We start from the raw sequence: 14,723 nt of genomic DNA, 5'->3' as shown, positions 1-14,723 counted from the left end.
CCTCCTGGGCTCTTAAGTCTAGCTTACGCAAAACACTAAAAAAATTGTTTGCCCCTAACAGATGAATCATCAAATGATTAAAAACTCAAACTGAAAGCACAGGATTCATTTTCTAGAACTCAATATGACCACTTAAGACTTCTAATATCCTAATTCTTCACCATATTCTCTTTCTAAAATGAGGCCTTTTGAAATACAGCTTTTAATGTTCAATCTTTACTGCTGTCTGACAGGAAAAAGAAGCAGAAACGTAGATCTAAATGGTTTCTACCTTACTTTGCAACACGAGAGGGGACGGTTAATACGGATTTAAAGCCTTTTGGCAGGGTAATACGTATGATTCAGTAACGTGGAAAAGCCTGTTTTATTATACATGGGCCCAGTCCCTCAGTTCATCTACTGCCTGAAACAAGCTCCATTTGCTCATTTCTCTTTAAAAAATTCCTTTAAAACATCGTGTTTTGTCTTTAAGCAACAACTAGAAGCCCTTTTTTTAAAAATGCAGCCAATATGTGGGGGTTATATTTTTACATGTGTGCTCTGTGGCCATTGGAAAAACGGTATATATATTTGTTACTTATAAACCTGGAGCAGAACTCAGCCTCGCATGAGCCCCTATTTGTTGTCGCCGACTGGGGGTTTGACAGGACAACAGACAAACACAGTGCAGACGAATTTGCCCAGCTGTATTTTATGTATTAGTGAAATAAATATTTAAGTGGCTATGTCAAGGAAGCTTACCTATACAAAACAGCCTCTGGGGCAGTTGTATACCCTATTGGGTAAAATACATTAATCATATAGATTGGCTTGTGCTTGACTTCTATGAATGTATAATGCTACATTCACAACTCTAGCAGGATTTCAGATATCAAGATTTTTATGTCCTCAAAAAAATTTTCCTGGTCATTTATAGTTAGGCATTTATCAATATACAGAGCTCTAATCTGGTGCATTATTTAAATCAATGCCATGTATATGTAGGGTAGCACAGTATTTGGGTGACTTATTTAACACCTATTATTTTTTTAAGGAAGCATATACTGCTTTCCTAATGTTTTGACGATAAAACCATACTGTAGCTCTATTATTTGTTTCTAAAGTTTTAAAGCAACGCCTAAAAGTTTTATTCTTTTAACAAAAAATGGCACTGCTGCAGATGTTTTCATTTGAGGCAATTTGCGGAGGTGACAGGGTAATATTAGTTTGTCTTCTAAAGATTTTAAATGACTTGTTGATTATATTCCAATTTGGTTCTAGATAATTTTGTGTTTGGCAAAAACTACAACCCAAACACATGATGTTTAAAATCTAGTACTGCTGCTTAATATCCTGAGAGGTGGGTATATCTGAACACAGTGGCTCAAATTACAGCTGTGGTTGCTATTTCAAATTTTGGTTGCAAACATCATCTTTAAAGGTAGAAAACACTGAAAGTGTAAGAAAAAAATGATTATAAACAAAATTATATGAATGCATATAACAGTTTTGCAGGCTGTTCACATAAAAGTAAACTTATTTCTTTAAATACACAAAGATATATTAAAAAGGATTACTGGCAATCGGATGGCAAAATATCAGACTCAATCGTTGTCTTCCCATTCAAAGGAATGGTGATGTCTTAAAAAAAATAATGATTGAATATAGCCCAGTTAATAATATGTAGTGTACAAGTGAGATACAAAAAAGTATTTTAAAACCTGTATTTTTATTTTTAAACTTTGAGATGAAGAGTTTTTTAACTGAAAAAATCTTTTAGCATCACACTAAGTTAACTTCAGTCAGTAGAAAAAAAATAAGTTCATAAAAAATTTTCATATAGTGTAGAAAAAAACAGTAATTCAAAGTACTCTACAGTAGCCAATTAAGGAAATACTACTAATTAAATTAAAATAAGAAGTAAAAACTGAAGTAGCTTTAAAGAGGAAATTTCTTTTTTACAGCACTGTACATTAAGAAATGTGTTTTGCCTACTTGTATAATGGTCATGAGCACTTAATGTTCATTTTTACTTTAAACCTCATTACTGTCTGCAAGCAATGTGTGTGATATTTGTCTCCTGCCTCCAGGCCTTCAATAAAATGCAGTCAGAGTAGGTCAGCCACTGGCCTGTATCTGATAGCCAGAATATCTCTGTCAATACCATGACCTCTGCAGAGGCATACAGCACTCACCGAAAGTCGCTTACCAGCCTGAAAGGCTCGCTGATTGCTCTAATATCGCACACAGTCATTTATCAGTTCTGCCACACAGAGGTAGGTCCTATGGGACGCAGGAAAGATCAAGACATTGATGGAGACGTATAGACATGAACTCTGAATGAGTGACAATAATTAGACTTGCTCTGTGCATCTCCTGTGGTTCCACAACAGCAGCGTGAGCAAATTAAAAAGTCCCAGCAGTGACATTGATCTTGTTTCTGACTGTGGCCAGTGGAAGGAAGGAGAAGTCATTGGAACAGACATCTTTCTTTATTGCCCTTTGGCTTGCCATTTCTGCCTCGCTTTGCTTTGGGCTCACTTACAAGAGAGAATGTTGAGAGGGTTAGTGACCGAGTAGCTACATGATAGGTACAATAAAGAGGGATATCATCAAGAGATTTTTGTTCAAACTAAGAGAAATCGAAAGACGATGTTAATGGTAGATTTTTCCTCAGCGTAAGAACTTGGCAAGGTTGGCACTGGTAAGATGGAGATAATAATCCATGTTTGAAGATCAGTTATATCATCTATATTTCTCATCCATGGTTCAACCTTTTTTCTCAACCAATAAAATCTCTTTATTTTTCCTCAATGACTGCAATGTTTTTTTTTTTTTTTTTTCCTGTTTCTTTATTTACTTTTTCTTTTTTATTTTTTTTTTTTTTTCTGTTTTATTTTGTTTTTGTTTTTTTTTTTTTTTTTTTTCCGGGTTTTTTAACCCACCCCTTTTTCAACCTTTTTTTTTTCCCCCCAAAACTCCCACAAATAATTGTTTTCATAAACGGAAACAAATATCAAAATAATTTGTGTGTAATAACAGTTTTTTTTTCTTCTTTCTTTTACAGTTAGAAAAGATCCAGAAGCACTCGTGGTACATGTAAGTTCCTCATGGCCTTCTCCCAGATTTATATGCCCCCCAATTTCATCGTTCGTTAGACTGTTCAGCACCTGAAGGGAGCTTCCACATGAAAAATGACTGAGCCTCAGCTATGTACACAAGAGTACATTTATGCAGGGCATGACTTCACTCTCGGGGACATGGGGGTAAATTGGTAGCGCATGAAAGAAAATTTGAAGCATATGGTCATGTGAACAAGCAGAAGGCCTGAGGGAGCCTGTGGGGATGAGGAAACTAAACTAGTACCACTTAAGTTTGCCCCATTGTTTAACATTAAAAATACAGTATATGCACTTTATTAGGCCGATGCACTGTAAGTCATTAAGGAATATTCATAGCTATCTTGTTCCCAAAGGAAAGTACAGCTGCTTTCTGAAAATTTAAACGAAATAAGCAATCTCTATGATGAGAATTACTGCAACAGTCTTATTAAAGCTAAACTGTATTTTTTTAATTTTAGGGTAAATAGTTGTTTGCCATTTGTAGGGGACTTTCTCCTGCTCCATAGTAATTTGATTGCCCTCAAAATAATTACAAAATTTAAAGAATTTATTTAAATGTGCTCTGCAGACGTCTCCTCCCAGTCTGAAGAGCCAGTCACATGAGCTACCAAGGTCGAATAGGTTTTAGTAAACATACTTGATTTTATGAAATTATTAGCTAAAACAAAAACTTATTTCAATTCTTTTGATTAAAAAACTGTGCAGTCTTTAACTTTTGCAGTTTTTGCAGAAAAAGGTTTCAGAAAAGATAAAAATGAACATGAACATTTTACTGGTTTAATAAAGGGGTTTGAGTTGAGTTTTGTATGGAACTCTGGTGTTTCATTATTTTAACCTCAATCCATCAATCACTTGGTTACATAGCACTGTTACACACAATCTAAAATAAGTATTACAATGGTATCTTTAAAAGCAGAAACAAAACTAATCCTTTGGATTAAAAGGCAAAACACCAAAGTTTTTGATGGATTTAAAATCAGCTGCCAGTGGATCTTATAGATGGTGTGATACTGTTTCACATTTTAGGAACTGCAGCTGAAAGCTTGGTCTCCTTAAATTATCAGCCTGGTCGTCAGAAAGACTAAAAGCATTTGGTTTTCAGATGTCAGCATCCTACAGTGACTACGTTTATGTAAAAGATCAACTATGTACTATAAGATGGTGTCAGACCATTTAAAGGGTTTAAAAAGTAAAATCTTCTAAGTGATTCTATACTAAATAGGCAGACAGCATATACAGTAGAGGATGATATGAAGGGATGGCTCACTTTACCTTTTGAATGACACACCTTCAATTGCATTTTGATGAAATTGGGGCATATTTGTTTAGTTCTTCATCAACTTAAAATTATAACAAATTTAAGCTCACTGTCCAAGATAATGCTAAGATTCCAGTTAGTTAAAAACAAATGAATGGAGAGGACCAACAGCACTTTAAACTCTCCGTTTTGTGAGAGTTAATAGGATAATAATAATGGTCTTGATTTCATTTGGACATGGAAAATTCAGCTTTATCCATCTTCTTACACCCATAGGAGATTCTCATCCATCAGACTACTTTGAGCTTTTTGCTTTAAATGAACAACATCTAGAATTTCAATACAGATAATTGGAAAAATCAGTTCTATGCTGAGATTACTCCAAAAACGGGAGAGTAGAGTTGATCAGCTGAGTGATGTATGAAGCCACCAAAGCTTGCAAAAAAATCTGTTACTTTACAAAGAAAAACCCATTCACATCTCTAATGGGGAGATATGCTCTTGATCATTATGTAAAATAATTTAAAGCAAATAAGTTCTTCAAGAGAAAACTGTAAAACTGTCATTTAAAATTAGTTAAGACATGGTCTTAATAACAGCAATGCAATGTTATACAAAGGAAACATAAGAAAATTTATTTTTCAGCCGTTATGATTTGACTTCAACAGGAAAAAATGCCCCTAACTATTTCTCTTTTTGGTAAAAATAAGGACTGAATCCTTTATTAGATGATGTCTTAATATACAAGTATACGTTATATAAAGACAGAGAAATGGGGGAAAGGAAAGTTAGTTAAAGCATTGACATAGATCTAGTTCATAAGTTCACTGTATATAGATAATGGAGGGCGTGTTATTTTAATAGCTGCCAATGGGGTTTCTGCTTCACTGAGCTCACCAGATGAAAAATAATAGATTCAGGAAAGTAATAATGAGGAGAATATTGACTCAAATCTGTCTAAATGTCTGTGGGTATTGGCATGTTATTGAAAGGAAGACTGCAGTTCTCTTTGTGTTCAGTTGAAATGAAGAAATAGAACAGCAATCCTCTTGAAAACGGTGTAATTTGGCTTTCATGTTAAGGCCTGCCTGTGTTCTCCTCAGAGACAGGCAGAGAAAAGACGGGGTAATGTGAAATATCTGAAAGTGTTTTAGGAAAAAATTAATAATAATTTAAGGAAACATTTTGTAAACTGAGCCTGACCAAATAAGTCAGGCTTCAAATGAATGACCTTGTTGGATCAGTAGGATTATCCAGGTGCTCACAAAGCAGTACCAAAAATTTGTATTTATGGAGAGAAAAATCATCACAAAAAAGGATCTTATTTTTATTCTCGTTTTTTATGCATTCCTAGTGGTGGAAAAAACGAACCGGAGCCAGAGCAGCCTGTTCCCAGAAAGGTAACCATCCGCAGCCTGCCTTCTGCAGACGACATCGACCCAGATGTACTGGACAGCATGCACTCCCTGGGCTGCTTCAGAGACAAAAACAAACTTCTTAAAGACCTGCTATCAGATGAGTGAGTGAATAGATGTTTAAACGGGAGGGATCGATACTTTATGGGTGTGATTTCAGGTCTTGCTTGTACACTTTAATTATTTTTTCCTGGCTCTTACAAAATCCCATAAAGCTTTCGCTTTAGATGTCAGAAACCATTGATCACTTAAGTGTTATCACACAGTGCTAACAGTGCTTGGTGCTAGGATACTTTTTGCCTGAATTTGTCCCGATTTGCTCTACAAGCTGACTTACTATATGCGTCACTTTTGTACATATCCTTCTTCTAAGAGCTCTCCCCTTTTCAAATATAATCCCACTAATGTTTCAGTTTTTTAAATTTCCCAGCGCTTCTCCTCTTTGCTTTAAGTACTCTCTTACCATACTCCATTTGCTTTCCTTCTCCTGGGATAATTTTGTAATTGTGCTGCATGGGAGAAAAATCTGTGGTCTCCATTTCCCTTCCCCTGCTTCATTTTAGCTGAAGTTGCAGGTCCTTGTCTCTTTGCCTCCCACAGCTTTCCAATCTGTCTTTATTATAGAGGCCTATTCCCTGGGTATTTTGCATAGAGAGTGTACCACAGAGGCTAAAGACATTAGGTTTCCTGATTTGCAAAGAAAGTAAAGGTCGAACTTGTGATCTTTTGACACTTTCATTGGACTTAACACTTACCAGCACTCAGTCTCTAGAAATATGGCTGAGTAGGCTAAAGAAAAAGTATGCATACCATGATGGGAAGGCTTAATGATCTGTAAAACTAAACTTTTTTTTAAAAATATAGAAACAATTTATCAGCCGTTTTACTGAGCACACACAAAATATTAAAGGACATCGATCTCAGTTTGACGATTTTTAACATTAATCTCATGTTTCTATTGGAATTGTTAACATTCCAGTTACATTGCAGCGAAGATCGAGGAAACCTTTAAGATAATTTTATAATTTCAACCTGTGTGAAAAGATTTAACAACTTGCTTTTATTATTTTAAATGTTGCGCTTTTGCAGTGAGAACCAAGAGAAGATGATCTACTTCTTGTTACTCGATCGTAAGGAGAGGTACCCCAGTCAAGAGGACCAGAACCTTCCACCTCGCAACGACGTTGGTGAGTCCTACAGGGACGAACATAAATGTCTCAGTTTCTAACCATAAATGTTCACTGTGTTAAGACAAAATCATCTAAAATATGCCCCACAAACTCTTAAATTAAGAGATAAATATTTTTGAAGAGGTAATTTAAGAGATATGAAAGTGGTGAAGAGCTGTTTGACTTTTTTTTCTAGTTGAAGCACCCTCTACTACATTTATGAGCCCATTTATCAATGTGTAAAATCAGGTATCTTATAGTGAATCAAGCAGGGATAATTAACCTTTAAACTTGTATTTGTTTATTTATTCATTACACATAATAAATGTCAGGAGATAATTGATAAAACAAAATTGGTGGTTCTACACCAAATGCTCCCCCTGCTGTTTTTCTTTGTCTAACCACATTTCGTAAAACAGACATTTTGTTTTGTCCTACAATATTTCACAAAGGTAAAACCTTTGAAAACATTGATCACCAGATTTAGTGCTCGTTTTCATCCCACAGATTTCCGGAAGGTGATTTCTTGTCTAATTCCTTTCTGTGTTGATTTAGCTGCATAGTTTGACTCATTATGCTGATTATAGACCCAATGATGACTCATTCTTAAGGGTATGACTATCATATCATCATTTTATCTGAAAAATTCCTAGTATTTAAAGTTTATACAATTCCATCCACTATTACAAGGTTTCCAGGTAAAGGGAGAGGGAGAAAGGGAAGCAAAGCATGAAAGGCTTTCTGCTATTATTAGCAGTGGATATGATTTCAATCAAAAATGTTGTTTACTTAAAGGTATAATGGAGGATGTTCTTTTTCAAGGTGGATCATGACAATAAGTGGTCCTCCTAATTGTCTATCCCTCTGGGGATATGTTTACGTAAGACCGCCCTACGTGCTCCTCCCCATTTTCACTTACCGGGTGGTGAGCCTGACATAGTGGGGAAAATTGCACATCTTTGGAAAGTAAGCTTGTATGAGCGATGCAAATAGCGACTTTTAAATATGTGCATGCTCTCGCAGGCGTTTAATAGGCGTTCCCTCTCAGGAGCGGGCGGGGGGTTGTGTATGTGCACTTTTTTTTTTTTTTTTTTTTAAAGTGGAGAGGGCGGGTCTTTTCAAAAAGTCACAAAAATCCTCCACTAGACCTTTTAGATCCTAGATCAGTGGTTTTCAACTCCACTCCTTTAGGTCATTTTCTTGTAACCTTTAGATGCATTATTTCTTTGACTGTAATGTGTTGAATGCTTCTCTTATATTGAACATAGAGCCACAGATGAATTAGTTCTATGCTCTTTCAATTGTATTATTCTAACAATATTATAATTTTAATAATAGATTTGTTTATTCTAAGGTGTTTTACAACTTTGTACTATTGCCCATTCTAAGTGTAATTATTGTATCATAATCATTATTATAATCATATTAGCCATCAGAAGAACAATAGGGGAAATGTTAATTATGTACTGTAGAAAAGTTTTTTTTCTATGAGAAAAATACTTATTTTTTAAAGTCCAACTTTCTTTGAAACTACAAGTAAGTTTGCCTTTAAGATTGGTCAAAATTTGGAACCCACACATGAACCCATAAGATTTATATGTATTTAAGCAAAACCCCTTTTAAGCAGTGAGTTTTATTTTCAAACTCTTGTTTATTCAAACAAAAAAATAAATGCAGAACAATTTATTGAGGATTCCAACTCATGAAAGTATTTTTATGGCTTAACCAAGCTGCAGTGTTTTCCTCTATCAGAAAAAAATTGGTTCTGCTCCAGCTCTTACAGCGTTAGATTGGTTGTTCAGTAAACAGATGAAGAAACCCTTTTCGTTTATTGAGAATGAATAAAAACCACGGCTTTGAATAGAAAGATTCACCAGGGTTTAAAAAAAAAAAAAAAAAAAAAAAATTGTCATCTGATTTGAGTCAAACATTATCTGATGAAATAAAATTGGTGCCTAACATCATATGAATGATTTTCCATCCACAGAAGTCTGAACAGGGATGGAGATGCTCTCTTTAAACTCCTGCTCAGGTTACTTTGTGACAACGGTCTGTGCGTGTGTCGACATTTTGATAAATAGACTCCTCCTTCAGTGAATGTGATACAGTCAATACAGTGGCCATTAGTTCAAAGGCTGGAAGGAAGCCATTACTTATTCTCTATTAGTTAGAATGTCAATGTGATCAGTGTTAAACATCAGTCAAACTCTAACATCTATGCAAGCCATGTGGAAAACTGCCCAATACCAGCGAATAATAGCTACCAGACTAGGTGTTTTGTGTTTTCTCTATATTTTATTTCCTTTTATTTAATTTTTCTATTTCATGCAGACCCACCAAAAAAGCGGGTTGACTCTCCAATGTTGAACCGTCATGGCAAGAGGAGGCCAGAGCGGAAATCCATGGAGGTTCTGAGTGTCACTGACGGAGGCTCGCCAGTACCAGCCAGGAGAGCTATCGATATGACACAACATGGACAAAGGTGCGCATGCATGTGGAAAATTAAAGAAGTATAATATAGACTAAAGGTATAAGAATGTATATTTGTAGTCTAATTCTAATGAAGAGTTAGTATTTTACTAATTCAAAAAGTAAAACTTTCCCATTATTTCTGATAATGACGATTTTTGCTTACAGCTATTGAAAAGATATGCTGTTTGTCATAAAATGTAATATTGCTGTACAGAAGGGTCGGTAAAAAGATTTTTTAATTGTGAAATATTATGTTACAGCAATTTGATATTTTTACAAAATCCTTTTCTCTTAGCGGATATTTCTCTATTATAATGTAATATATGATATTTTTATTTTGAAAAACTAAAGTTTGAGTTCCCAGTAAAACATGCTTAAATCAGAGGGAACAATACCTTGGCTCAGTTTTTCTGAAAACATTTTAAGATGTCAATTGTGGCAGCTGTCACTAGAGTGATCTGTAGTTGGAGTGCTGCTGTATGAGGGACAATAAGACCCCCTTTTTTTTTTTGGTACATTCCAAGATAGATGCAAATCAATGAGCTATCTTTCATTCTCCTGTCCAGAGGTTTGGGTTTTTACTAGCTGTAAGTCCTAGTCAACATTTATAGAAATAAAAGCTTGAATGAAATGTACCACTCTGTGATAAATTGCTATGATATGAATTTCCCTTTTTAAGAAAATTATTGAAATTATGTGTTTAATTACATCATAATTTATTAAGCTGCACACATAGAAACGGCTTATTCTGTGTGTGAGTGTTTTTGTCTGGAGGATCCCGCTTCATGGTTTATGTTTCAGCTGTTCTGACAGTGAGTTTGCATCCAGTGTCAACAAACTCCACTGTAGACCTAAACATAAACAGAGACTGACTGTCTGCTTACTTTTTCTTCTGTCTCATCATAGTAAATCAGTGTACAGTAAAAGCTTGGATATTCCAGACGCCAGAACAAAATGCAGCAAAGAAGAAAGGTACTCACCTGCCTTCACTTCCACATGCTTTAACCTTAACTCGCTCCATACCCATGCAACAACATGAAAAAAGATGCAGAGATTCTTTATTTAATTTGTGATTAAGTATAAAAAAAAATAAATAATAAAAAAAAAAAAATTGGGATGTCATTTCTTAAAATTTAGCTCCTAATTAATTTAGTTCTGAAGTTAGAGATCAGTGCTCATTTAGAATTCACAGGCTTAGTATCAACAGCCCCACTTGTTCAGGCATTAGCTCAATTATCGCTTCTCCTCATAATCAGTTCTACCATACTGTGTCCCACTTTCTCTAGATGCAGAACATTTCTCCATTTTGCTATTTTGGAAATGCTGAACTCATGCCAGGAGCGCACTCCCACGAGGCTGAGTGCACTGATTCAAAAATCCTTTTCTACGTCTTATTTCAACAGCCAGTGTATCATCAAACCACACATTTGTGCTCAGGGGCAGTGACATTTGTAACAGCAGGGAAGATTGCATCAGAGAGAGTGATAACATAAAACTGACTAATGTAAGTCGGTCTTGTAGAAGGCTGAAAAGGGCTTTGATGTGGGGACAAAGCAATAAAGTGCATTTAATTTATAAGCCTGTTGTCATCCAGTAAAGTTTCCATCCCCTAACTCCGTGATGTGTTTGATTCACAGATGGAAACCACTTTATAGGTTTTAAATCTATTGTAATGTCTTTCATCTTAAAAAAAAAAAAAGCTCTTTCCTTTGGTAGCCCCATATTCAAGCATAACATTTTTCTTTTTTTGTTTCATAAACTCTATCCCTTCCTTCCCTTCCAGAATAATCTGGTTTCCATTTGAAGCTGCTTAATATTCAGACTTTTACCCTAATTTAACCATTTCAGGCATAGATTTCCAATATTAGAAACTTTCCACTGATGTATTCAAGCTTAGAGGCTCCAGCTACACTTTCTTGCAAATGGTATCCTAGGTCTTCAACTTGTTTTAAATCGTCACAAAGAATGAGAAGTTTAATTGGGTTAAATAAAATTTTAATACAGCATCTATTTGTTACACAACACATATAACATCATAATTATGTGAATGAATCTCAGCTGACAGGTCAGGGATAAAGTGTGGAGAATTCTAAAGAAAAATATTCAGCGTTTTGAGAATCTCTAAGAATACTATTCAATGCTGAAAATCGAGACTATGGTCAAATTGCAAATCTTACAATACATGGCTGTCTGTCTAAACTGGAAGGCTGGAAAATAAAGAGAGGACTTTAGTTTTTTTCTCAACAAATATGCCTTTTATTGAACAGTGAAGCAGAATCCAGCCATAATAAATCCTGTCTGTAGTTTGCCCCAACCCATAAAGGCGACTCAGCATACATGGATAATGGGCTGTGGTGAGATGAAATTAAAACTACATTTTATGTTTCTACTGTGGAAATCAATCACCTCATCAAGCCTTAAATACATCTTCATTGGGGTGAAGCATGGCGGTGGCAGCATCATGTTGTGAGGATGTTTTATTTAGAGAGGAGCTTGTCATAATTAAGAATATTTTAAAGAGACTTAAAATGAGGTTAAAGGTTCAACTTTCAGCAAGACAATGAACCCAAACGTATAACCAGAGCAACCAAGTGATTGTTTACAGTAAATTAACCAATTGAAAATCTAAACCACATTTTTGTAAAGCCTTGGAAATGGCTAGAAGCTCTTTACCCATTTAAAAAAGCCAGAGTTTTTTGCTAGGAATTAGGAAATATTTTTTTGTCAGGAAAACAAAAGAATTGTGCATGAAAAAAAAACTCCCAGCTGTTATTAAAACAAAATAGCAACAGAGTTCAGCAAATTATTGTCTCAGAGAAGCTAAACATAAATGTGCTCCACACTTTTCAGAAAATATGCAAATTGTTTTTAAGTATAATTAACCAACAAAGAGTTTTTGCATATATACAGTGGTACTTTGAATATTTTTGATTGGAAATATTCCCCAATTCTTTGAGATTAAAAGCCCTCCTTTTCAAAACCCTTACATTTATCTTCCTTGCATGTCTCTAACTTTTAGAGTTCAGAGAAACTTGAAAACAGAATCTTGCTTGGAAAGTTTTAAGAAAACTTAAAAGTGTTAGGGATATGTATCTGTGCTTATCTTAAACAAAAATCACACCTTCATCTTACATGGCAACATCTAAAATAGGTCTATATGCAAATCCTATATTTACAAAAATAAGAAAAAGCTTGTCTGCATCTTTCTTCTACGCTAGTTTAACTTGAGTTGTCCCCTTCCATGTAGTTTTTCTCCAGGAGCTTCTCCCTTTCCTTTTTTGAGAAACACCTTTCTCTCTCTTTCCAGTTGTCCCTTGTGTATTGCTGACCTTCATTCTCAAATGATCCTGCTGTTAGTGCAGAATTGCTATGCTAATGTGGAAAAGCTGCTAGTTTTGCTCTGCCTGGCCTCCTCTGCCTCCTATCAGTCTTTATAAATTGGAGGAGGAGGGAGGTTGTGATACCACAGCCCCTCTGCCTCCAAATCAAATCAAATCTCTTTTTTTCCCTCCTTAAAAACAAACTTTTCCATCCTTTATCTTGTGCTCGTTTTTGCCTTGTATGATCATGCTGATGTTTGTGTGTGTACATGATACTGATGCCGGTGGAGAAATGTACAGAGCAGCGTAATGTGCAAAGATTTGTCTGACTTTCTCTGAACCTAACCTTATCTTTCCCTGACAGCAAACTTTTGTCGACAGCTCAGAAGATTTGTAGAACTTGAGATCAGAGGCTGTCAGAGAGAGAGGACCGGCTTTGAAACATGTGTTTTGACATGATATGTTTCCGCCTGTGTAAAAGGGTGAAAGAGACAGGAAGCAGTTTTATTTTAAATGACATTCATTTAAATATTGGAAAGTTAGCTATACAGCCAGTATTTTGTTTAAATATTGCAAATTGATATGTTTTATAAAGTGTAATTGAATAGATTTGAGATAAATGCAGCATTGGCCAAGTTGCATATTAGTAGAAATGACTACATCCTCATTTGCCTGTCTGTTTTATTCATGTATTGCTAAAGCTGCACTAAAAATATATCTAAAGCATGATAAATTCCACTGATTTAACTTTGGATCCTAACAACATGCCAGGAGAAATGAAGGAAGGTTAATGATATGTAAATGAAAAATGGAAAAGTGCTGCACTGTGAAGAAGAGAATATCAATGATTTTCTTTTTCTTAGAGATATGCTCTAGTCTTCTTATATAATCTGATTTTAAAGTATTTTAAATGGTGTTAATAAGTTGGGATCCCCTGGTCGTTAAAGACTTAAATTTATGTAAGAGGTTAAAACGAGCAAAAATAAAACACTTTTACAGTGATATGTTCGACAAACTCTGCAGGGGTTGTGCTGCGTTGCAGAGCTGTGAATATTAATGCATGAGTCCTCAGGGGGGTTTCAGGGCTCAGAGGAGGAAATGAATTAAAACCATATGTTGACTTTCATTAATATTTACTCATGTTTAGAAGCTCCAATGGAAGAATAGTTGGTGACAAAGAAAGTGGAGTTAAAGACAAATTTTTCCAGTATGATTTTTCAGTCTCGTATTATTTAAGCTATTTTTCCTACTTCAATTTTAGTCTTAATTATTGCATTTATCCTTAATGTTTATTCAACATTTATTCTTTGGAGTTGAAGCGGGAGTAATTAAAGGCAACTTCTTAAAACTTATGTTGGGGCATAGAATTGACCTTGCTCAAGTTAAATTCCTTTGTGCAAAGTTAGGTGGGAGAACCCGAGGGAGGTACAACTGCAGATTGAGTGAGAAGATATTGGGATTTTTACAATTTGTGCCTTTTATACAACTGCAGGTGCCTCTGAACATTGGTTTTAAAGGGATACTTAGATTTGCCTTACCTTTTTAATAGTGTTAACATTGAGGAAAGATTTAGACATCTATTTAGTACCTTACAGCTAAAAACTGATTTTAACAATAAAAAGACTAAAAGAATAAAAGATGTTAAATTTTGAAATAACAGATTCTGGCAGTATTGTAATTTTCTCTGCTCATTCTTTTAGCCAGAGAGTAAATGGTTACAGAGCATGTCATTTAAAGCTCCATCAAACATGGCTGACTCTTAGGCAAAATGCTTAAAGACTGATATGTTTTTAATCTGCTCCCAATGGCTAGTATCTTTAGAGCTTTGTGTGTTTGGACTAGTTTAGAGAGTATGGGAAAGGGTAGTTTGGCACCACAATTTTCTTTGCATAACAGAGGTTATGCAACGAAACACACTTGATGCTACACTACCTATTGACCGTGTGTTCTGTCATATGCAGGATCAGTCCTACACAGAGGTGTAAAGT

General features: G+C 35.1%; 1 protein-coding gene across 3 annotated transcripts in view; it reads left to right on the top strand.

The window, feature by feature from the left end:
• Positions 1 to 14,723, top strand: part of LOC107085435 (serine/threonine-protein kinase BRSK2) — a 231,297-nt gene that overhangs the window by 196,999 nt on the left and 19,575 nt on the right. For 2 of the 3 annotated variants that reach the window (XM_015375745.1, XM_015375743.1), the window contains exons 9-13: positions 3,047 to 3,078; positions 5,714 to 5,878; positions 6,864 to 6,961; positions 9,275 to 9,425; positions 10,322 to 10,387. In XM_015375745.1, coding sequence (XP_015231231.1) covers positions 3,047 to 3,078; positions 5,714 to 5,878; positions 6,864 to 6,961; positions 9,275 to 9,425; positions 10,322 to 10,387 — 512 coding nt within the window. The remainder of the gene's footprint in view (positions 1 to 3,046; positions 3,079 to 5,713; positions 5,879 to 6,863; positions 6,962 to 9,274; positions 9,426 to 10,321; positions 10,388 to 14,723) is intronic. The other variant, XM_015375744.1, reaches the window with a different exon arrangement.

The sequence above is a fragment of the Cyprinodon variegatus genome, unplaced genomic scaffold (assembly GCF_000732505.1).
Source record: "Cyprinodon variegatus isolate N-32 unplaced genomic scaffold, C_variegatus-1.0 Scaffold124, whole genome shotgun sequence".
In the NCBI taxonomy this organism is placed as follows: domain Eukaryota; kingdom Metazoa; phylum Chordata; class Actinopteri; order Cyprinodontiformes; family Cyprinodontidae; genus Cyprinodon; species Cyprinodon variegatus.
Note: the sequence above shows the minus strand (reverse complement) of the source record. Positions and strands in the feature narration are given on the sequence as shown.